We start from the raw sequence: 24,759 nt of genomic DNA, 5'->3' as shown, positions 1-24,759 counted from the left end.
CCTCCGGTCTAGGTCCTCCGCGCTGCCCCCCCAGGCCAGGGAAGGGGACCGCAGGCTGGGGGTGGGTGAGGGGTAGGGGTGGTGTCACTGAGTCAGGTGGCGGCGGGAGTTCCCTCGGGCTGGGCCGAGGGAACACGCTGCCGGAGATTGTGTACACGCTCCACTGACACAAGCTTCACGCTGCCGGGCAGCCGCTGATCACGCGTGGCCCCGCGAGCCCATTGGCCGGAGCCTCACACACCTTTGTCGCTGATTGGCCGGCGGAAGGCTCCGCCCCCACCCCCGCCCGCGGCGCGGGGCAGGCGGAGCGGCTACCTGAATGGGGAGGGGGCAGACGGCGCGGAGCGCGGCGGTGGCGGGAGCGGCGTCGAGTGTCTCCGGTCGCCCGTCTGTGGCCAGGCAGCCAAGCAGCCTAGCAGCCAGTCAGCTCGCCGCCGGCGGCCAGGCAGCCAACCATGCTCAACTTCGGCGCTTCTCTCCAGCAGGCTGCAGTAAGTGACCTGAGGATGCCCCTGCCCTACTCTGCCTCGCTGAGTCTGAGGGGCCCCCGGGGGCGCGAACCCTGAGCCCCTGACATCAGCCTCGCCTGAGGACTGAGGCTGCAGCGGAGTCGTGGGAGAGGAAGGGGCTTCCCGCCTGCAGACTGGGCATTAGTGAGGGCGTGTGCGTCGCGGAGGGGCTCAGGAGAATCAGGATGGTATCTAGAGACGAACGGAGAGAGGGTCTTGCTCAAGGTGTAATGAGGGGAAGGGGCAGCTCCGCTGGGAGACTTGAAGCAGGTGAGGGGGAGGATGACTGGAGGGGCGGGAAGAGTGAGGAGGGGGCTGCTGCCCTGTCAGTGAGAATAGGAGGTGTGGAAGGAGGAGGGGGACAAGGGGCCACCCTGCACCTGGCGCCGGGGAGAGATGCCTCCGTCTGGATAAGGAATACGACCCAGGGTGGGAGGGGGCTGCCCAGGAGCTTTTGAGGGGCGGGGTGTCCGATGGAGAGGAGAAGGGGCTCCCCATCTCGGGGCTCTGAAAGGAGGGTTGCAGGACGGGGCTGCTCAGCAGATAGCGGGGGCTGGGGGAGGGGCGCCCGGCGTGGGTGCGGGGAATGGCACGTGGGCCCGGGACCGCCGAGGGGGACCGGGGAGTTGCCCCCCAATACGGCTGGAGGAGACTCCCCATCTCGGGAGCGGGCAGGTGGCCGCCTTCTGAGGACGCCTTGGAGGGGGGAGGGAGCCGCCTCGGCGACAGGAGATGGGAGGGTGGGAAGCGGGACCCAGCAGCGGGGCGGGGAAGGTGGGCGGGGGGAACCGGGCTGCGAGACGCGGGGGCAGCGTGTCGGGGCGGGAGCCGCAGGCCGTGGAGCCGAGCGTCTGGAGCAGGGCCTGTTGGGGCTGCACGTCTGGGAACTCGTGGAGACGCGCGGCTGACGGGGGCCGGTGCTGCCGGAAACCGCGGGGGGGGACGCGCGTCTTCGAGGACAGTCAGGGTGGTCTGAGATCCCGCGGGAGGCGTGGGCGGGAAGCGCCGAGGGCTCGGCCGGGTCCCCGGGGACTGCAGCCGGAGGAGGGCGGGGGCCGGGTTTCCGCGGGGACCCGGCTCCTCCTCCGGCAGCTGAGGCGGAGGCCGGGGGTGGGCCGGGAGCGGATGCGCCCGGGGAGCTTCTCGTCCCTGAGTGACCCAGCCCCGGCCTCCGCCAGGGGCGGGAGGGAGGCCCGGCCCCGCTGTCGGTTCCTAAGGGAACGGCGGCTCGCGCGGAGCTGGAAGGGGCGGGCGCTCCTGGAGCCCGGCGCCCGCGGCTCCGCCCCTCCCCGCGGGCTCGGGCGCGCACTGCCGGGCGGTTGGCGGCGGCGCCCGCGGCCCCTCCCCCGGGCCGTCGCGAGGGCGGGGGCCCGCAGGCTCAGGAAGTAGGTGAAAGGTGACGGCGCGGCAATTCCCAGTTCAGGTTTCCTGCGCCGCCCGGAGCAGCCGCTGATCACGCTTTGTTCACATGCCTCGCCCCCTCCTTCTCCTCCTCCGCGCCCCCGCCCTTCGCGGCCCAGCCAATCCCAGCCTGGGCCGCCCGGCCTGCTGGCCAATGGCGGGGGCAGGGACGCGGGGACGTGCGAGCGGCGAGGAATGTTCCCAGTGACTCACCCGCGAGCCTCATTGAGGCTAGGGCGGCCCCATCCGTCTGTCCCAGCCAGCGAGGATCTCCCCCGCCGTCCGCCCCCGCCCCTCGTCTGCCTTCCCCTCCCGCGCCTCCGCCCGCGCTTCCCTTTCCTGCCTCTCTCGCGGCCCACTCCCTTTCCTCCCCTCCCGACTTCTCCCTGCCCTTCCCAGCTCACACTCTCCTTCCCTGCTGCCTGCCTTTTCTCTTTTTTCCTTTGCATTGGCGTCTTGAGGCTTTTACACAACATGCGCTGTCCGTTGCAGCTTACATAAAGGGTCCGCGATTATGCAATTGCATTGTTAGCGATGTTTGAAGAGCGATGGCTTCTTAAGGCTTCAGCACGAAGGGTTTATGCGTTTTTTTCAAGTGTTGAGATTAATACCTTGCCACGTAAAGACTATTTTTCGGTATTTTTACACAATCTCTACTTTGACCAAAGAATGGGATCACATTGGTGGAAAATTGGAGAGATGGAGGGTAGTAACTTCTAGTGCAGTTTAAGGAACTTTAATATGAAGCATTAAACACCTGATAGAAGGAGTTGTTCAAATAAATACAAAGTATGTGCTGTTATTTTTATCAAGGAGCAGTTCCTTAAAAACATTAAAATAAGATTCTATTTTGACTATTGAAGATTCCTTACAATCAGTTTTTGCAAATTTGAGTCAAATATTAAATTTTCTGATTATCTCTTTTTTGTGCTATTGCATTAGCTGGTCACAGTTATACATAGCAAACCATTGTGTTAAGTATAAGATCCAGTGAATGAGAACACAAACGAGAAGAAGTTGAAATTACTCTTTCCAAAGGTCACACCGAAATCAACAGACCACAGCTCTGTCCACTATACTTTGCCTTTTTAAAAGAAAGTTTTGGCCCTTTATTTTTTTCTAGTAGGAACTCATACCTGAAAAGATCTCATACCATACCTGTAGTATTTCTTTTAATGATTTTTTAAAAAACATTTGTTTATTTATTTGGCTGCCCTGGGTCTTAGTTGCCGCACGCAGGATCTTTAGTTGAGGCATGCATGTGGGATCTAGTTCCCTGACCAGAGATCAAACCGTGCCCCCGGCATTGGGAGCCCGTCGCCTTAGCCACTGGACCACCAGGTCCCCATACCTGTAGTATTGAAAAAAGATGACTTTTTTGCAGAGCCTTCCCTCAGTTATTTTGTGTGACTCCTGTTGCAGTTGACTACTTTGGAAAGAATATAAAATCTTTTTTTCTTCTAAGCCAAGCAGTTCTTTTTTGGGTTACAAGTGCATTGATACCTTTGGTCTTGGTCCTCATAATGGTAATAACTTTCTCTTTACTTTGCAAGGGTATCAGTGTTCAGGCCTAAGTGTGAGAGGAAGAATGAGGAAGACTTTTATCACTGTGTACCATCAGAGTAGGGATGAGAAAAATTATTTCAAGTTTTATTTTGAAAAATTGTGCAGATTGTAAAAAGAAAAAAAATTGCACATTGCTCTGCGTGTCATGTGGATGACAATATGCTTATAGCATTTAATCTTTTGTGTTTATAGGAGGAAAGAATGGAAATGATTTCTGAAAGATCAAAAGAGAGTGTGTATTCCTGGAACAAAACTGCAGAGAAAAGTGACTTTGAAGCTGTAGAAGCACTTATGTCAATGAGCTGCAGTTGGAAGTCTGATTTTAAGAAATACATTGAAAGCAGACCCGTTACTCCAGTGTCTGATATGTCAGAGGAAGAGAATCTGCTTCCTGGTACACCTGATTTTCATACAGTCCCAGCATTTGTAAGTATTGTTGCTTTAAAGATGAGTGTAAATGAGAATTTCTTATAATTATATAATGAACTCTACTGTTCTTCACGCTGTTGCCTGTATTTCTCTGCTCTAGTGTTTGACTCCACCTTACAGTCCCTCTGACTTTGAACCCTCTCAAGTGTCAAATCTGATGGCACCAGCGCCATCTACTGGACACTTCAAATCATTGTCAGATACTGCCAAGCCTCACGTTGCTGCTGCACCTTTCAAAGAGAAGAGCCCAGTACCTGCCCCCAAACTCCCCAAGGCTCAGGCAACAAGTGTGATTCGTCATACAGCTGATGCCCAGCTGTGTAACCACCGATCTTGCCCAGTGAAAGCAGCCAGCATCCTTAACTATCAGGACAATTCTTTTCGAAGAAGAACCCACCTAAATGCTGAGGCTGCAAGAAAAAACATACCTTGTGCAGCTGTGTCACCAAACAGATCCAAACGTGAGAGAGACACAGTAGCAGGTGTTGAAGAGAAAGCAAGTGCTGCACTTTATGACTTTTCTGTGCCTTCCTCAGAGACAGTAATCTGTAGATCTCAGCCGGTCCCCATGTCCCCACAACAAAAGTCGGTCTTAGTCTCTCCACCTGCAGTATCAACAGGGGGAGTGCCACCTATGCCCGTCATCTGCCAGATGGTTCCCCTCCCTGCAAACAACCCAGTTGTGACAACAGTCGTCCCCAGCACTCCACCCAGTCAGCCGCCAGCCGTCTGCCCACCTGTTGTATTCATGGGCACTCAGGTGCCCAAAGGCGCCGTCATGTTTGTTGTACCCCAGCCCGTTGTTCAGAACCCAAAGCCTCCAGTGGTGAGCCCAAATGGCACCAGACTCTCTCCCATTGCCCCTGCTCCAGGGTTTTCTCCTTCAGCAGCAAAAGTCACTCCTCAGATTGACTCATCAAGGATAAGAAGTCACATCTGTAGCCATCCAGGATGTGGCAAGACGTACTTTAAAAGTTCTCATCTGAAGGCCCACATGAGAACGCATACAGGTACCAACCATTTCTTATTTATATTTAAGTCTTAGAAATTTGGATGAAAGTTTTTTGGCAATGATCACAAATGTAAACCAGGCATGTTAAGGAAGAACTTGCCTTATTAGCCAATTCAGTGGATGGTATTTACCAGTGCAAGTTCTTTTAAAAGATTTCATCAAGGTGTTTTTGTTTTAATTTCTCAAATGATGATTCTTTAAATATCTAATAAAGTGTCTTAAATATGATTTAATATGTAACTTACAGCGACTTAATAAATGCATAATAATAATAATATGACTTTTTTTGTTTCAGGAGAAAAACCTTTTAGCTGTAGCTGGAAAGGTTGTGAAAGGAGGTTTGCCCGTTCAGATGAACTGTCCAGACACCGACGAACCCACACAGGTGAGAAGAAATTCGCCTGTCCCATGTGTGACCGGCGGTTCATGAGGAGCGACCATTTGACCAAACATGCCCGGCGCCATCTGTCAGCCAAGAAGCTACCAAACTGGCAGATGGAAGTGAGCAAGTTAAATGACATTACCCTACCTCCAACCCCTGCTCCCACACAGTGACAGACGGCTGGCGAAGAATCAGACTAACTTTGGTCACAGCCAGAAGCCAGTGGTGATATAAAAATGCTTCCACTGCAAGTCTGTGGCCCTCCAGTGCGGGCTGCAAGCAGAAGCCCCACGGCCTGGGGAGAAGGCCCAGCCTGGGTTAGATGGTAAGAAGTGCTACGGCCTCAGGCAGCTCAAAGAGTGGCAGGACTCATTTCTTACCACGTAAGAGAGATGAGAAAGTTTTTATTCCTTTCAGTATCTTTTGAAGGTTTCAGGTGAGGTCAGCCCAACCACAGATAGCACAGATTTTGAATTTGTGTGCACAATTTATTACTTTACTTTCACCATTTATACTTGAGACCAACTTTTCAATGTGATTCTTCAAAAGCACTGGTTTCAAGAGTGTAGAGACTGGAAGTAAACATTACGGTACAGAGATGGAGATGTAAAATTGATTTGTATTATCGCGAATATTATTATCCTTTCCTAGAGTTATCTTGTTTACTATTCTTAGTCTTTCCATTCAACTTCGTGGACGTAGTTGTTAAATATATCTAGAACTAGCATTTTTACACTAGTTGCTGATGTTTGGAATTGAGCAACTGTATATTGCTGAAGAGGTCCCAAAGAATTGGAATCCTCATTAATTTAATTGCTTTGAAGTGTAGCTTCAGGGTTTTTTTTTTTGCGTTTTTGTTTTAAAAGTTTAACAAATGACTATAACTAGGCATTTTATTATGCTTTGAACCTTAGTTGGCTGCAGTTCCCTGTGTAGATTGGAAAATTGTATACCAATGTGTTTTCCGTAGACTCTAAAATACACTGCACTTTGTTTTGAAAAAAAATTGAAGACGAAAACACATATTGTAAAGAAGGGATATTAAGGATTTTAGATAACTCCTTCAAAAAGATGGCTTAGGTCATCAGTAAAGTACCCTTATGTTATGAGGATATAACATGTGCTTTATTGAATTAGAAAGTGAGTGAACATTATTCACAAGTGGACAAATGTCCTGTTGATTTATAGGAGTTTTTTTTGAGGGGGGGGAATGTGGAAGTAGATAGGTAGAAAAATAATTAGGACATTCACTTTTGTTAACAGTATTTCTGTTATATTCTGTTTTGTATAGTGGATGATATATACCGTGGTGAAACAAAAGTCAGTTGTTTAAAATATATAGTGAAAAATGTCATTATGTCTTTCCATTTAACATTTTTCTCTATATTGGGTGTAGATTCCTGCCATCAAAACTTTGGACCCTTGGAAAACAAAAAATAATTTTCTTTTAATAAAAAAAATCCTTGTGATTTACAATTTGCACAATATTTCTTTTGTTGTACTTTATATCTTGTTTACAATAAAGAATTTCCTTTGGTATATATATAATTGGTTGATTGTATTTGTTGAAAACCATTCTCACTCTGACCTTGACGTTGATCACTGGTGCTCTCCAAAGACTTACGGTCTGAATTTCTCGAAGGGCCTCATTCAAATTTAGAACTGTAGGAGTATATCTTTAACATGAGTAATCAATTTAGAGAGTATGCAAAGCAAGGCCAGGGAATTCCTTGGTGGTCCAGTGGTTAGGACTTGGCACTCTCATTCAGGGGCCCAGGTTCGATCCCTGGTCCAAGAATCCTGCAAGCTATGTGGCACAGCCAAAAAACAATAATAATAAAATAAAATCTAATTAAAACACACACAAAGCAAGACCAGATATCTACCTTTTTAAAACATTTTTGTATGTTTTGATGATGTGGAGTTGAAATATAGTTCTGGCTCTCAGCAAAACCTTAAGTAGCACTGAGTTAAAGGGAGCACCACATGAGTAATTACAGTAATGACTGCTGTGAAATGAAAAGAAGCCTGACCTATTAAAGAGTAAAATACTTATAGAAGTTAGGTTAACTCAGACCATTCAGTGATACCGTAAATGCAATAAACATACTAGTACTTAAGCTGCCTGAAAGCTAATCCACCTCTGAAGAGAAATACTTGCTAGTCACTCGCCAGTAGAACTAGGAGCTGTAAATGCTACTTAGTGTATGGCATATAATTTTGGAGGTTAGTATTTTAATTTGCTCTGAGATAACCTTGTCATGAGAGAACATCTTCCACGGTGTCCAGCTGTTGAGTGCCATGGTAAAGGGCGGTGCGCTCACTTGGCACCAGCTGTAGGACAGGCATCCTGAGCCATCCATGTACCTGCTGATCCTTTTCTTGGAAACTTACACCACCTAAGCACAGCACACATGCTGGAGGGGACCTTGCCATTCTGTAGTTTCTGTGTTGGGACCTGGACCATCCTATCCCCTAGAGTTCCTCATGGTGGCAGGTCTTCAGAAGTGGGAATAAAGGAAGGTGGCTGAAGTAATCTCTGCCTGTTCCAAAGCCCAGTCCCTTGTCATGACAAAGCCAGTGGAACTGTGCCACCCATTGCTGTGTTCTTCCCAGTCCTAGTTGACACCTGACACTTTTTCTTAGAAATCTTGTAAATCATTTGAATAGAGTATTATATATGAGTTGAATGTTGATGCAGGCTCTGATCTTGATGCAAAAGTTGTCCCCCAAACAAGTGCATTTGTAGCATGTTATGATAATGTGGTTTTAGTGTAGTTTTAGCATGTCAGTTTTGGTTGTTTCTTGTCTGATTTATATATTACGTTGAACTATATGAAATTGCTGATACTCAGCTCTCTTAACAGTTAATTCTTTTTTGATAATTGTAGACTTAGAGAAAGTTGCAAAAATAGTTGCCATATACCCTTCATCTAGCTTCCCCTTTTGATAACATCTTCCATAGCCAAAGAACATTTAAGAAAATGAAGAAATTAACTCAGTACAATATTACTAGCTAAAGTACAGACCTTACTTGGGTTTCACTGGTTTTTCTACTGTCTTCTTGCTATTACGGGACCTAATCCAGTGTCTCAAATTGCATTTAGTTGTCAATCTCCGCAGTCTCCTCCAATCTGTGGTTATGCCTCAGTCTTCTCTCATCTCTTTGGAAGAGTATTTGTCAGTTATTTCTGCCCCTCAGTTTGGGTTTGTCTGATGTTTTTTCATGATTAGATTGAGGTTATGCATTAACTGGGAAGATACCACAGAGTGATAATGTCCTCAGTGCATGATATCAAGGAATATGGGATGTCATTCTGTATTATGGGAGATGTTAACTTTCATCACATGGCTAAGGTGGTGATATCTGCTGGAATTTTCCACTGTAAATTGACTATTTCTTGCTTTATTAAATATTTGGATGGAGATACTTTAAGACTACACAAATAACCTATTTCAACTTTTTCCCACTCATTTAATATCCTTAAGTGGATCTTGCCTGAGGCAGTTATTACTGTGATATACTAATGGTGATTTCCTATTTCCTCCATTATTTATTCATTTGAATTTTCTATAAGAAAGAGTTGTTACTTCTCCCCCATTTATTTATTTATTCCTTTTTTTTATGTCAGTATGGACTCATGGACATTTATGTCATTATTTGGGTTATAATACAATACTATTCTTATTTCGTGACTCAACTATTCCAACTTTAGCCCTTATTAGCTCCTTCAATATTCAACCTTTTTTTTTTTTTTTTTTGCGGTATGCAGACCTCTCACTGTCGTGGCCTCTCCCTTTGCGGAGCACAGGCTCCGGACGCGCAGGCTCGGCGGCCATGGCTCACGGGCCCAGCCGCCCCGCGGCACGTGGGATCTTCCCGGACCGGGGCACGAACCCATGTCCCCTGCATCAGCAGGCGGACTCTCAACCACTGCGCCACCAGGGAAGCCCTCAACCATTTTTGATTGACAAAGATGGAAATTTCATACAGTTCAACCTATCATTTCTCACTGGAATGAGAGCTGTTTGGTATTAGTAATCAGACTTTTAAAACATTGTCTCGGGCTTCCCTGGTGGCGCAGTGGTTGAGAGTCCGCCTGCCGATGCAGGGGACGCGGGTTCGTGCCCCGATCCCGGAGGGTCCCACATGCCGCGGAGCGGCTGGGCCCGCGAGCCATGGCCGCGGAGCCTGTGTGTCCGGAGCCTGTGCTCCGCAGCGGGAGAGGCCACAGCAGTGAGAGGCCCGCGTACAGCAAAAAAAAAAAAAAACAAAAAAACATTGTCTCTACCTGCATTGCTACTACCCTGTCTAATCCACCCTCTCCCGCTTGGACAACTGCAGCAGCCCCTGTAACTGGTCTCTCTGCCTCGGGTCTTGTCTCCCCACCACCCTCTCTCCTTACCACAGAGTCTTTTGAAAATGCAGATCTGACCATGTCACTTCCCTGTTTAAAATGCTTCAGACCCTTCCCAATGCTCTCAAGATGAAGTCTAGATTTCCTAACATGGTCTAGAACAGTGCTCTTGGAGAGAAATAGAATGTGAGCCACATAGGGAATTTGAAATTTTCTAGGAGCTACATAAGAAAATAAAAACAGAAAAAGCAATTAAATGTTTTTATTTAACCCATAATATTATCATTTCAGCATATAATCAATATAAAACTGTTAATGAGATACATCACATCTTTTTTTGTACTAATCTTTGAAATCCAGTATATATCCTATGCTTATAGCACCTCTCAATTGGGACTCACCACATTTCAGGTGTGGCCAGTGGCTGCTGAAGTGTCCCAAGAAGACCTAGAAGACCCTGCACCATTCAGCTGCTCCTAGTCTCCCAACCCACCCCCACCTTATTCTCTACATCCTGTCCAAGCTCTGAGCTGTCACATATGCTGTTTTGTCTGCTGGAAATGTTTCCCTGCCCTTTTACCTTGACATTTCTGCTATCATAATAATCATTACCCTTTACTGAAATTGCTAAATGTCTGTAAAACTCCCCAAGGATAAGCAGCCTGTGGATATTGCTCACTGCTGTATCTTCTGGAGATGTCCAACTGACTTTTCCCCCCCAACAGTGGAAGGAATAAAACTAAATAGGGCCAGATACATGAGGCTGTTTTAAGCTTCCCCTGCCCGTTGGCGTCCTAATCTTGACAGAGATTTAGAAACTCATGGTGCTGTACTCAATGGATGCCAACAATCCCAGTTTGAACTTGATTGACCAGCTTGGCAGTGGGATGCTAAAAGGGGGGGAGTACCCCCAAATATAAGAAAGTGACACCTTATCTTTCTTTGATTTCCTTGAAATAATTTTTAATTCTAAGTTTAGCCACTAGTCAGTGGAGGCACTGCTTGGGTTGGGAAAAATCTGAATGAGATTCAAGGAAGAAAATGAAAAGCTAAGAAATAACATGAAGTGTAGGGTAGGCTGGGGTAGAAGCAGTTTTCTATTTCTATAATTAGATTATCTGGACCTTGAATATCAGTTTCCAAAAGGCATCCTTTTAGTTTGAACAGATAAGTGTTGAGTGTTTTTTGTTTTGTTCTGTTTTAAATATGCATGCATGCATGCATGCTGCACCAGGTCTTAGTTGCTGCATGTGGACTCCTAGGTGTGGCGTGCATGCGGGATCTAGTTCCCCAACCAGGGATCAAACCTGGGCCCCCTGCGTTGGGAGAGTGGAGTCTTACCCACTGGACCACCAGGGAAGTCCCAGTATTGAGTGTTTACTGGGGAATTCCCTGGTGATTCAGTGGTTAGGACTCTGAGCTTCCACTGCAGGGGGCCCGGGTTCAATCCCTGGTCGGGCAACTAAGATCCCGCATGGCTGGCAGCGCGGCCACACACACACAGAAAAAGTATTGAGTGTTTATTACCCAGGGACAAAGTAAAACAGTGTGGCCTTGGGAAAGGAAACTTCTGGGGTCATGGAGCCTGTGCACTGAACTGACTGTAATTATGAGCTAAACAGTTTGACTATTTCATGGTTCAGTTTCATTATCTATAAAATGGGGATTATAATGCTTATCTGACTTGCTTCCCAAGGTAGAATTAGATCTGAAAACTGAGAAAAACAAGCAAACAAATGCTAGGTGGACTACTCCAATACCAGTGATGGGGATTGCACTATCACACTCAGATCAGTCATTAAGACAGAAAAGGCCCCTAGAGGTGGGGCTAGCAATCTGATGTCAGTTAGAAATGGTCATAATGTGGTTCCTGTTAGGGACGAAGGTCAAACTGCAAACGTTCACAAAATTGTTCACAGTTCTGGAGGCTAGAGGTCTGAGATCAACGTGTTGGTGGGGTTGATTTCTTCTGAGGTCCCGCTCCTTGGCTTGTAGATGGCCCCCTTCTCCTTGTGTCTTCACATGGTCTTCCCTCTGTGTCTGTCTGTGTCCTAATCTCTCCTTTTAAGGACACCAGTCAGATTAGGGCCCACTCCAATGACCTCATTTAACCTTAATTCACTCTTTAAAGATTCTATTTTCAAGTACAGTCACATTCTGAGGAGGTACTGGGAATTAGGACTTCAATGTATGAATTTTGAAGTGACACAATAATATTGCCTATGTATTATATATATATATACAAATAGTATTGCCCATAATATTGGTCAACATATGTCAGTCTATATTGGTCCATCTTAATACACTTATAGCAGTATTTTCTAAACTAGTCTTAAGTTTCTATTTCTAGTATCTGGTAAATTTCCTATGAGAGCTAAATACTTTGAAGGCCTACCGCATATCACACGGTGCAGTGACATCATGCCCAGTACAGTGTGTGATTCCTAGCCATTCAGGAGACATATTTTTCAATTGTGCACTCAGGTATTTCTTAGTCATGGAATACCCTTTATCCTAAAGAAAGTTTTCCTTCATTACATACCTGCAAGCATTATTTGTGACAAAGGACATAGATCAGATTCAGAATCCTCTGCCTGATCCCAACAATAATGTGAACAGAATAGGCATCATGATGGTCTTTTGTTATCCATGTTTAGACTTGTTCAACTTGATTTTTTCTAAGGGATTATATATTCTCATCTCCAATTTTTTTTTTTTTTTTTTGTGGTACGCAGGCCTACTCACTGTTGTGGCCTCTCCCGTTGCAGAGCACAGGCTCCGGACGTGCAGGTTCAGTGGCCATGGCTCACGGGCCCAGCCACTCCGCAGCACGTGGGATCTTCCCGGACCGGGGCATGAACCCGTGTCCCCTGCATTGGCAGGCGGACTCTCAACCACTGCGCCACCAGGGAAGCCCAAGAAGCCATTCTTAAGATTTAATAAGTGTTTTACAGTTTTAAAGGGAATGTAAGTAAACAGAGTCACATGATAATTTTTTTTTTTTCATTATGCGGGCCTCTCACTGTCGTGGCCTCTCCAGTTGCAGAGCACAGGCTCTGGACGCGCAGGCTCAGCGGCCATGGCTCACGGGCCTAGCTGCTCCGTGGCACGTGGGATCTTCCCGTACCGGGGCATGAACCCGTGTCCCCTGCATGGGCAGGTGGACTCTCAACCACTGCGCCACCAGGGAAGCCCCCTCATCTCCAATTTAAATTTAGTTCAACCAGGAAAATTTAGTCAAGGCTGTAGTCAGCCTTGCTGGTTGTGGATATAACGTAACCATGAGGCCTCCTTATGCTATTCGTCACATCCATTCTATTCATTGTCAGTGTGGTTCAAATCACAATGGTTTTCAAACAGAAAGGGAACCTGGTCCCCATCCCTGTAGTTCTTCCAATATTTCAGGATCTCTGCTTTTCAGACACATGGTAGCATTGGATTTCTCCCTTGTGGCAGGGTGGGGTCCAGCCTGCTCAATGGCTTGGAATGGAAATGACGTGTCACTTCTGGTCCAGAGTATTTAACTGACAGTGTTCAGCCCTCTAGAGCTCTCTTTCCTTCTACTGTGGGGACCAGCAATATTTCAGCTAGTCAACCTTAGCTCTGGAAAGAGTATGACAAGGAGCATGAGTAAGAACTAAACCTCTGTAGTTTTAAGACATTGTGATTTGGGGGATTGTTTGTTGCTGCGGCATAACCTTGACTTATAAAGGTATACTGGCTGATACTATCACTTTTGTTTCCTGAGACTGCTTTGCTCCAAGTGAATTTATTCACCTCCCTCCAGGGACCACTTCTATATATCGTGTTAAGGGGGATGACTTTAAAGGACCAAAAGACCTGAGACACTTCTTCCCCCATAACAGTGAGTGTCTTATGTTTGCATAACTAAGAGCAGCCAAGTCCCAGGTCCTGGATCCTGAACAAGGAGGCATTGCTGCACGGTGCTTGGTGGTGTCTACGTTGTCTACCTGGACAGAGTAGCAAGCCCCTTAGCCCTCTCCCTTCACATAGCACCATCATCCTGGTTGCACTGGTGGAAAACAAGCAAAGGTGATGAGCCACTGTGATGATGCTGTCTTAGATAACTCACTAGACCTTCTGGAAGTAATTCCTTAATTTTGAGATTCACAAGTGTTTAATGGGGGTACACTACTCCTTTCACCTGAAGCATCATGTGTGTAGGAAGGAAGACTGAGGCTAGAATCCTCTGGGAGATGCTGAAGGAATCAGGGAAAGGTGGGCAGGTATCTCCCAGCATTTTGTCCTTAACGGCTTTAAGGAGTAGGAAAGAAAGAGCCTGGGGCCGGCCACAGCTGCCTTATGCCTGGTTTTGATGGTGAGGATATCACAAATGCTCAAAGGGTAAAATGTTGATCTCCTTCCCTAAATATTTTCAGAAGGCAGTGTGGTATGGTGGTTAAAAGCATGAGCTCTGGACTGTTGGTTTTCAGATCCTAGTTCCACCATTTACTGGCGATGGGGTTTAAAGCAAGTTAGGATTAAGTATGGGGATGAAATGAATTGGCATATATAAAGCACCAGGATTGCCTGGCACATCGTGAACATGACATTTAAGTGTTTACGAGAGTGATGATATCTGCATTTCAAATGCCCCAGCCACAAGGATCCTGTCTGGATATAAGATTAACCTATTTGGGAATTCTGCCTTAAGGGACCAAAAAGGGGGTTCTAATGAAGGGTGTCATAGGCAGTTTTTGGAGTGACATCTGTGCTGTTTGATCATAAAGACTTCAAGGTTTGACAAGACAGCTGAATCCCTGACTATCACATACGATGAGCTAAACCTGGCCGACTTCTTCTCCCTAGGCCTGTGGGTTGGGTAAAGAGGTCTTTGACTGTTTTTTCCGAACATAACTGTTTCGGCCCGTTTGGGTTTGTTTTCAGGCTTTCTTTGGCAGCTGTGAAGTAAATCCTTTTCAATGGGTGTCAGCGTGGCCATGCTCAAACCACCCTGCGTTTCTTGGCCAGTGTTGTGGGCACTCTGGGTGGCCTCTGCAGCAACCAGCAGTCACTGCAGGAGAGACATGGTGTAAGAACTTGGCCCTGGCCCTGGATCCTCTCTTCTGGTTTGGCTGGTTTAACACTGAATCTGCCCAGTGGCCATGTGTGGGATGGGTTTAACAGGCAGGAACTGCTTCAGGTCAGACTAGTCCTAGGAGGCTCAGCCCAGCACCACCCAGCTAAACTACCAGAGGGATCCCAGGCCAACTAGAAGAGCAGGGTGAGCCTTAAGGTATCAATTCCTCTTGCCTCTGCTTGGAAAAGTTACAAAGAAGCTATTCTGATTCTAGGTTCAAATCATGGCTTCCCCCCCTTACCAGATCTTGGGCATACTGTTTAACTTCTCTGAGCCACAATTTTCTCACGTGTAAAATGAGCATGATACTAATACTTACCTCAAACCACCTTGTTTTAAGGATGATGTTTGACACAGGAGGTGCTGGAGAAAAGTTAGTTAGCATTATTATCTTAACTCCCGCCTCCCCCACATTGCAATAGCCTCCTGTCAATGCCTGTTTCTGCTCGCATTACTTCTCTTGTCTAGAAATATCTCTTTCCTCTCCACTGAACATAGACCATCTTGTTCACTTTTAAAGGTCATTTCAGGGCAGGAAAGGGGAAGGGCCCATCCCAGAACTACTTGGGATTAGTCTGTATTTGTTTGCCAGGGCTGCTGTAACAAAGTACCATGGACTGGGTGGCTGAAACAACAGAAATGTATTGTCTCACAGTTCTGGAGACCAGATGTCTGAGGTCAAGGTGTTGGCAGGATTGGTTGCTAACAAAGGCTGTGAAGGAGAATCAGTTCCAGGCCTCTCCCCTCGCTTCTGCTGGTTTGCTGGCCATCTTTGGTGTTCCTTGGGTTATAGAAGCATCTCCCCATTTCTGCCTTCATCATCACATGGCATTCTCCCTGTGTGTGTGTCTCTGTGTCCAAATTTCCCCCTTTTATAAATACATCAGTCATACTGGAATAGGGCTTACTGGAATGACCTATCTTAACTATTACCTTTCCAACAACCCTATTTCCAAGTCAGGTCACATTCACAGTCCTAGGGGTTAGGACATGTGAACTGGGTTTGTGTGGGAGAGGGTTACAATCCAACCCAGAACAGGGTCTGATTACTAAACCTGGGTTTCCTCCCCAGGATTCCCAGGGCCAGCCTCTGGGCGCTGGGGACCCCACCTTCTTTCCTCTCCTGCACATCCCGTACCCCTCTATCCCTGCTCGTTTTGGTCTGACCACTGCCTGGGACTCCTGGTCTTTGCTGTCTCCTGAGACAGACTCAAAGGACAGGCTTTCCATGCAATTGACTAGTGAGCAGCAGACGGATGCCCACATAAGGAAAGACCTGAGCCCATGGAGAAGTCAGGGATCCAAGGAAGGCTGCTGGATCCCTGCATTCCTGACATCCAGGCTCTCTTCCCCGGGGAGGAGGTAACATATAGGGAGGGTGTGTCGGCCACCCTGAAAACCATACTTTCTTTAACCTTAAGATTCTTTTGGAAGAGTGAGTCCAGGGTCTCAAACCCAAATGTCTACACGAAGAGTTGGGTAGATCCTATAAAGGAAACAAGTCTCATGTATAGGAAATGAGCAGAGATGGCCAAGGTGCTAATGTTGCTGTGTGGGAAGACAGTTTTGTGGAATAGTTTTGGGGTTTTTTTTCACATTTTTTAATCGAAATGTTTCTTGAGATAATTATAGATTCACATACAATTATAGGAAATAATACAAAGAGATTCCTCATGTACTTTGCCCAGTATTCTAATTTTTCAAAGAAGCCGGAAATCTAGATCTTTTATACATTTTTTTATTGTGGTGGTTGCCAGTTTAGAACTTCTAAGCCCATTAAGTGATGATGTGCTATTTTGTCTTGGGATGGTCGAGGTTGTGGGATTGCTGGGAAAGACAGGCCCCAAACTGGAGTTTTGATACTTGAGGCCAATGGGCCAAAGTTTCTAGGGTGTGTGTGGGGTGTCCCCTTGGAGGAACTGGGACCCTCCAGGAGCAACTGCCGAGTTCGCTGACCAGCACTCAGCATAGGCATCACATAGACGGCTCACCTGTTTTCATCTGAACTAAGTAAGTGCCAAGGTTTCTTGCACAGAATGAGTGAAGGGAGCCTCCAAAAGCATTGACTTCAGGTTTTTCCCCACCTCGGTAAGAAGCTTGATAGATTGGATTTGACTGATAAAACGTGACCTCCTGGGACTTCCCTGGTGGTCCAGTGGTTAAGACTTCGCCTTCCAATACAGGGGGAGTGAGTTCGATCCCTGGTCAGGGAGCTAAGATCCCACATGCCTCGTGGCCAAAAAACCAAAACATAAAACAGAAGCAATATTGCAACAAATTCAATAAAGACTTAAAAAATGGTCCACATCAAAAAAATCTTAAAAAAAAAAAAAAAGACCCCCTGGCATGCTTAGTATCCTAGACTGTTTTGTGGCAGTTACCAGTGAGATCTGTTACTGGTTTTCCTGCCCTGTGCTCCTGACTCCAGCCCCGTGTCCGCTCCCAAGGTAGTCCCTGGGGGCCGTTTGAACCCCTGTGCTCCCTGTTTATTTCCAGAAACCGGGCTCATCACAGTCCCCTTCTGCTTTCGATCTGCCTGGAGAAAAGGCCCTGAAGACCTGCTCCCCTGAGGATGGCCTGCCTTAGGAGCGGGAGTTGAGGTGTGGATACTGCTGGTACACGCTGTCTGAAGGCCCAGCCAGGCGGCGGGAAAGGGCTCCTCCCCGAGGGTGTCAGAGGCTGGAGGGGAGCCAGCGGAGCAACCGAGGCCGAGTAGAGGTAGGAATGAGGCCCGTAAGCCTGCAGAGAGGGCGGCAGAAGCTCGGGGGAGGTTGGCGGGGCCAGAGTCTGAGCCTCGCCCGGAGGAAGGAGTTGGAATTTGAGGAAGTCTGGGTTTCTGTAGGGTAGATCTGTGTCCCCATTTGGCCCATTCTGACCCCTCCTCTAGTTGGACCATGGGCAGCTTAGATGCCACCCGTTCAATTTTTTATTTTATTTTTTAAGATGTTGGGGGTAGGAGTTTATTACTTTATTTATTTATTTTTGCTGTGTTGGGTCTTCATTTCTGTGCGAGGGCTTTCTCTAGTTGCGGCGAGCGGGGGCCACTCTTCATCGCGGTGCGCGGGCCTCTCACTATCGCGGCCTCTCCTGTTGTGGAGCACAGGCTCCAGACGCGCAGGCTCGGTCGTTGTGGCTCACGGGCCTAGTTGCTCCGCGGCATGTGGGATCCTCCCAGACCAGGACTCGAACCCGTGTCCCCTGCATTAGCAGGCAGATCTCAACCACTGCGCCACCAGGGAAGCCCCGCCACCCGTTCTTAAGATGCTTACCTGGAGCCCCATTCTTTCCATTACGTTTTCTCAGGCTTCTCTGCCCTCCCGGCCAGTCTCTCTATTTCCTGATGGTCCACTGTCCTAAGTTTCTCAGGCCCTAGCTAAATCCTGTCCTGACCTGTTGTCACACTGACCCATAACCCATTGTCACCTTCTCTGGGAACTCTCACCTCTGGGCAGGGACAGTATCTGACGCTATTTTTGTCTCACCCCCTGGGCAGGTCTTTGGGCCAATAGGAATGGACTCAACCAGTGAACTACCCAGGACTCTCCCTTGACTTCCCTGCATGAATGGAGGGATTTATTGCTGGTACAAATGACCCTCCAAGACCTCTCTGGACCACAGGCTTCCAAGAACATTCTCAGGGCCAGAAAAGAGAAGGAAGGAAAGGAAGTAAAATAGATAGCGGGCTTGGGGTGGGGGGAGCCCCACACCTGGATTCCAGGGAAACGTCACTGGGCTGAAACCTACTCCACATTAGCTGGTAGGCAGTGCCCCTGGCTGGCACCCCTGCCCACAGGTGAGTGCCTACATTCATGGAGCACAAACTGAGGATGACGTGGCCTTATCTGTGTGGTTGTAGTAACCTTTTTCCGATAGCAGAGGGGGCACTGCAATCCGTACCTGTGAGCTCTGTCTTCACTGGCGAATTCTACGGCAGCAGAACGCTGCATCCAGCCCGCTGTCTAGGGAGCCCATTGGAAACCAGACATCCATATAATGTCCTGGCCTTTAGGGGCGGACAGGGGCGGGGACACCTGTGTGTGTAAGAGAGACAGACTGAAACATGTTACGTGATGAGCATTAATATTGAATTTTGCTTTCCTTTGGCTACACACAAGTGTTTATTGTGGTCTTACTCTGTGCAGGCACCGTTCCCAGGGATAATATTCTAAAACGCAGATCTTAAAACCCACTACTGAGAGTCACCCCACTGTCCACAGGGCGGGGTCCAAACATCTCATGGCATCCAGGGCATTTCACAATCTGACCTTAGCCTCCTGTTCCAGAATCATCCACCACCACAGCTCCCACGATCTACAGAGGCCAGGGGCAGAGTGTCCACAGAATGCATTCCTGCCTCCAAGGAGCTCAGTGCTGGGATGGGCAGGGGCCTGGTCACACCACCACAGATCAAGTCTACCTGGCCAGGCTCCCTAGAGAGGGCCACTTATGCTGGGCATGGTGACAAGAGCTGAGGCAGCTGGAGCCCTGGGCACTGGAGCCCAGCCTGCCTCTCGGATACTCCAGCTCCGGGCCCGTCCTCCCTGGCTTCGTGCTTCCTCTCCTGTCCTCCGGACTAGCCGGCTGCCACTTTCCCTACCCAGCCCCACAGCGGGCGAGGGGTTTCCTCTTGGAGTGCAGGATGCCTCTCAGCCACAAGTTGTGTGCTTCCACCCAGGAGTGGCAGAAATGGGGAACTCGCCCTGGGTTTACGTATCCTTCCTGCTTCAGGCCTCTACTGGTGCAACCAGGAGAGACGGCGCTGATGGGGGTACCCGCAAGGTGCTGGCAGAGTGCAGGCTGGGCCCCTGGCCCCCAGTTTTGTTTTGTTTTGTTTATCTGGAGGGAGAGGGTCTGATTCTCAGCTTTCCAGTTCTGACAACAGGACTTATCAGCATGTTCAGTGAGAGACTAGAATGATAAATTCCGCAGGACTGCTGTGCAAACTAGCATGTCAATTTATTGCTTTATGCGTGGTGGTGATGGTGGCGACGGACGGCGGGTATTGAAGATCGTTTTCGCCAGCCGCTGTAATGGTTAAATCCAGAAAACAGACGTTTACCACAGTTAACGTGGCCTCTGCCCCACAGGTGTTCCTGCCCCTTCCGAGCAGTGATTCAGGAATCTAGGCTCATTCCATCTTGAGGCTCCTTTGGCCTCAGCAAGATGACCCGAGCAATTGTCTTCACACCAGCCAGCCTGACGGGGAAAGAGCAGGAAAGTTGTACGTGGGAGGAGCTTATCCTAGAGCTGCTGTAACAAATTACCACAACCTGGGCGGCTTAAAAGAACAAAAATGTTTTGTCTCACAGTTCTGGAGACCTGAAATCCAAAATCAGGGTGTCAGCAGAGTTGATTCCTTCCGGAAGCTCTGCAGAAAAATCTTTTCCATGCCCCTCTCCTAGTTTCAGGGGACGTCTACCAATCCTTAACATTCCTTGACTTACAGAGGCATCACTTCAATCTCTGCCTGTGTTCACATGCCCTTCTCCCCTGTGTGTCTGTCTGTCTTCTCCTGTGCTGTCTTACAAGGATACTTGTCATTAGATTTAGGACTCAGTCTAATCCAGGAGGATCTCATCTCAAGATCCTTGCCTTAATTACATCTGTAAAGATGTTTCTTCCAAATAAGGTCGCTGTGACGTAAGAACTATATATTTGGTCTCTGCCCCCAGTTCCTGACACAGAGCTCCTAAATCTCTAGGAATTTCCCAGGTGACAGGAGCATCGTTTGTTCTAATGAGGTGACTCTTTTTGGGCAACTGGATGATTCCGAATGAGGGCTGGTCACCAGAAAATCCAAGTCATGATTAGAAGCTTGGAGTTTTCAGTCCCATCCCCATTCCTCTGGGCAGGGAAGAGGGACTGGAGAGGAGGTGATAATGGATCATGCCTACATGATGAAGTCTCCATAAAAATCCCTAAAATACAGGGTTTGGAGAGCTTCCGGGTTGGTGAACACATCCATGTGCTGGGAGGGTGTTGCACTCCAACTCCATGGGGGCAAAAGCTCCTGCACTTGGAACCGTCCAGACCTCAACCTATGTACCACTTCATCTGGCTGTTCACCTGTATCCTTTATTATATCCTTTACAGTAAACCAGTAAATACATAAGTAAGTTCTGTGAGCAGTTCTAACAAATTCTCAAACCGGAGGAGGGGGTCATGGAAACTCCCAATTTATAGCTGATTGGTCAGAAGTACAGGTGACAACTGGGACTTGCCATTGGTATCTGAAGTGGGGGACAGTCTTGTGGGACTGAGCCCTTAAGCTGTGGCATCTGTGCTCATTCCAGGCAGTTAGTATTAGAATTGAGTTAACTTAGAGGACACCCAGTTGGTGTCCACTGAGAACTGGAGAATTTGTTGGTTTGGGAACCACCATCCCACACACATTTGGTATCGAAAGTATTCTGTGGGCATAGAAAAAGTTTCCTTTTAATTACATTCTGAGGTTCTGGGTGGACATGAACTCTGGGGGACACTGCATTCCACTACAGGGACATACCTGGGTATGGTGCCCTTCTCATGCCCACTTTCCAGAAAGTAGTCACATGGCCTAATTATGCTGGAAAATGTCATCTGGTTGTGCCCAGGATGACTAGAAAACTGGTTTGGGGAAGAGCTACCAGTTTCTGCCACATGAAGGAGGGTCCTTGTCCAGGACCAGGAAGCTCAGGCTTCCAGGGGGAGGAATGACTCTCCCTTTGGCAGAACCAGATATATACTTTTACTAATCCTCCCAGGTCCCACCGCACCTGCCATGGCCTTGCAAGCCCAGCTTCTGCTCCCAGAACTTGCCAGGCTCTGGGAAGAATCTGGGCTACAGAGATGGTCCCTGGGGGCTCTTAAGAAGTGCTGCCCCCTGAGGTTCCAGGAGGGAGGAAGGGTGAATGGTGTAGTGGGGTGGAGCAGAGAGAGGTGAGTGCCCTGGGAGACTTTGAGAGACAAATACCCCTCACCCCCGCCCCTACCCTCTCTCCCTGCAACTGACCCACTGATGCCTTAGGATTTCAGTGCCTTTGGGGAGAAGATGCCTCTGCTTCGTTATCGTGTCTCCAAAACTATGCAAAACCAACTCTTTATCCTCTTGCTCCTTTGCCAGGATTTTTTAAAGAAATGTTGTTCTTGGCTCACTTGGTTTTCAGTTCCCTAAACAGCACGTTTGAGCTGTCCAAGCTTTTTAAAAGTGTTCTTAAGCTGAGACTAAACCCTACTTTTCTGGAAAAGCTACCTTGACTTCAGAGGAGATATTCTTTTCTCCCCATTCCTTTTTTTCTACCACCCTCTTAACAATCCTTGTTCTCAAAGACGTTTGTGTTTTATTTTTTGCTTTCTGTCAAGACAAACTTCCCCCTGCACACCCCTGCCCCCTGCCAAAAAAAACTTTCCTAGAACATAGGTGTTTCAAACCCATGCCAATGTTTTGTAGTTAATATACATGGGTTAAACTACATAGAAATCCCCCCAAGAGCCAGAGGTAAGCAACAACTTTACTTATTTGATTGGATGCCCTTCAAGTTTAGGAACATCCCATTTTTATTACCCAGCAGATAAGACAGAGCCCTGAATGGCTGTGGCTGTGATTAGATAACTTCTGATGTTTTCATTTCCCTTGCTGATCTGCTGCTTCTAGGTTTAATTCATTTTATTGCCTGTCCATTTTTAAAGAAAGACTGACAGAGTCACTCTAACAGATCAGGGGTCTGAGCTCAGAGTAGGTCAAAGGTGCTCACATGTAGGGAGATGGATAAAAATAGAAGGGTTGGCAAGTACAGCCAGGACACCTGTGTTCATCACACATACTAATAAAGGCCAGAATCTCCTCATTTATCTCTGGTGGGAAGTTCTGATGGTTTCACAGGATCAAACTCAAACCGCATCCAAACCAAGTGATTTCCTCTGAGCATTCCATAAAAGGAAGCATCTGTCCATGGTAGGAGTGGCTGTTGAATCCTGGGCAGTTTTCAATGGTCTGATGAGAAGAGCTTGCCTAGAATGGAACCAAATGTCTGCTCACTCACGTGTTACTGTGTGAAAACACTCAGACATCAAACCTATACCGTTCCTGTGCATGCTCAGTCTCATGTTTATTCTTCCAGACACAATCCCAGCATTATTTATTGGAAGCAGGAGCTGATGGGGTCCAGTCAGCTTCCCAGCAGGCGACAAGCGCTTTCCTAGAGCTTCTAAATATTTCTTTAAAATAGTTGCTCTGAGGTTTGTGAGTTGTTTTTTCATTGTACTTAAAAGACTTCCTGTTTCTCTCCAGGTCTCTGGTAGCAACATGGTATTTTGCTTGAACCCTTGGTTTGTCTTAAGGAGATCCTGCTTTTACAGGTTTGGATTAAAAAGTGTCTTGTATGATAGGGTTTCTTGATATGCATGTGGACTTCTGACTTTAAAATACCACATTCCAGTTAGTAGAAAGCAGAGATATTATGTTTCCAGAGAAGTTTTATGTAGTATTCCAGGAAATAGAGGCTTTTTTAAAAATTTATTTTTGGCTGTGTTGGGTCTTCGTTTCTGTGCAAGGGCTTTCTCCAGTTGCGGCGAGCGGGGGCCACTCTTCATCGCGGTGCGCAGGCCTCTCACTGTCGCGGCCTCTCTTGTTGCGGAGCACAGGCTCTGGACGCTCAGGCTCAGTAGTTGTGGCTCACGGACCCAGTTGCTCCGTGGCATGTGGGATCCTCCCAGACCAGAGCTTGAACCCGTGTCCCCTGCATTAGCAGGCAGATTCTCAACCACTGCGCCACCAGGGAAGCCCTGTAAATAGAGGCTTTGATTCTTCCCATCATCAGATGATTGGAGTCCACCATAATGAGTGAAAACCTTTAGATTACACTGACTATAAGGAATCATCACAGAGAAAAAAATAGGTTAATGGTAGAATATTTATTCTCATCTGCATCTGAATCTTTTGGAATCAATCTCAATGTATGGTTTGCACCATGCGTTTCTCTATCTTCTCTTCACAAGTTCCCTGAAAGAGAACACTCTGGGCCTCCATGGTCACCTTTATTCACATAAAGAAAGGATTTTTCCATTTGGAAGTAAACATGTTGGAGGTGAGTAGTTAATATTGTGTATATTCGTTTCCCGTGCAGGGGGCACAGGTTCAATCCCTAGTCTGGGAATTAACATGCCATGGGAAAGAGAGAAAGAAAGAAAGAAAGAAAGAAAGAAGGAAAGAAAGAAAGAAAGAAAAAAGAAAGGAAGAAAGGAAGAAAGGAAGAAAGAAAGGAAGGAAGGAAGGAAGGAAGGAAGGGAGGGGGAAAGGAAGAAAGAAACATGAGTGAGATGCCTCACAATGAGGGGCATCATAAACAGTAGTGACAGGAGTCACAGGTACTTGTTATTAATAATAAAGTATCAACACCTGTCAATGATTTGCAATACTTGCAGCGATATTAATAAATCAGAGCAGAATCAAGGTTATCTTCATAATAACATCCTTGCATTCTCTAGAATTCTCTGGAGTTTTAAACTGCTTTCCTCAGTAGGAGAGAAAGAGGGGGCTTTACTTCTAGCCTTCCCAGCACTATTTTTACCTTTTAAACACTATGTACACATACGTGAGGTGACATGATCTCTTAAGTGTGCCTCGTCAGGACAAAAAGGCAGAGAATGGTGGGTTTGTGTTGGAGCTTAGTAAATCCAGGAGGCCTTGAGGTGTTTGATTTCTCCAAACACTATCTCTCGGGTACCTCTTGAGTGTTCTCCTTGGAGTTTTCCAGGGATTGTCTACATGTATCCAGACCTCTATCTGGCTGGGGCCCCATGGGTGGGTCCTGGAGTGCTTTCCACCTTCTTCTTGTTCACAAAATGCATGTAGGCTCCCGCCACCACTAGCTTTTCACACAGTTCATGACAAAAAGGCCCTTCACCTGTTGTCTTCCTCTCTTTTTTCCAGTGGATTGGCTTTCACTTTCAGGATAAAAATCTGTCTCAGAAGATACTGTGTCTCACTTGTTATAAAGAGCTGTTTATTCAGGACATTTCTT

The 24,759-nt window shown here is 47.4% G+C and overlaps 1 protein-coding gene across 1 annotated transcript; it reads left to right on the top strand.

Annotated features, from left to right (window-relative positions):
* Positions 1-311: 311 nt before the first annotated feature.
* On the top strand, positions 312-6,809 carry KLF10 (KLF transcription factor 10). The gene is made up of 4 exons (XM_060116323.1): positions 312-491; positions 3,669-3,902; positions 4,006-4,915; positions 5,213-6,809. Exons 1-4 carry the CDS (start codon positions 456-458, stop codon positions 5,470-5,472), a joined length of 1,440 nt encoding a protein of 479 aa, XP_059972306.1. The 5' UTR covers positions 312-455; the 3' UTR covers positions 5,473-6,809.
* The last annotated feature ends 17,950 nt before the right edge of the window (positions 6,810-24,759 follow it).

The sequence above is a fragment of the Mesoplodon densirostris genome, chromosome 13 (assembly GCF_025265405.1).
Source record: "Mesoplodon densirostris isolate mMesDen1 chromosome 13, mMesDen1 primary haplotype, whole genome shotgun sequence".
NCBI lineage: Eukaryota > Metazoa > Chordata > Mammalia > Artiodactyla > Ziphiidae > Mesoplodon > Mesoplodon densirostris.
This window is presented reverse-complemented; position numbering and strand designations above follow the sequence as displayed.

What these genes read in the sequence shown, in the direction of transcription:
- KLF10 (XM_060116323.1), top strand. Translation starts at nt 456, where the DNA reads ATGCTCAACTTCGGCGCTTCTCTCCAGCAGGCTGCA. An exon ending in CTTCTCTCCAGCAGGCTGCA is followed by an intron (nt 492 to 3,668) that starts GTAAGTGACCTG and finishes TTGTGTTTATAG; the next exon opens with GAGGAAAGAATGGAAATGAT. An exon ending in CCACATGAGAACGCATACAG is followed by an intron (nt 4,916 to 5,212) that starts GTACCAACCATT and finishes TTTTTGTTTCAG; the next exon opens with GAGAAAAACCTTTTAGCTGT.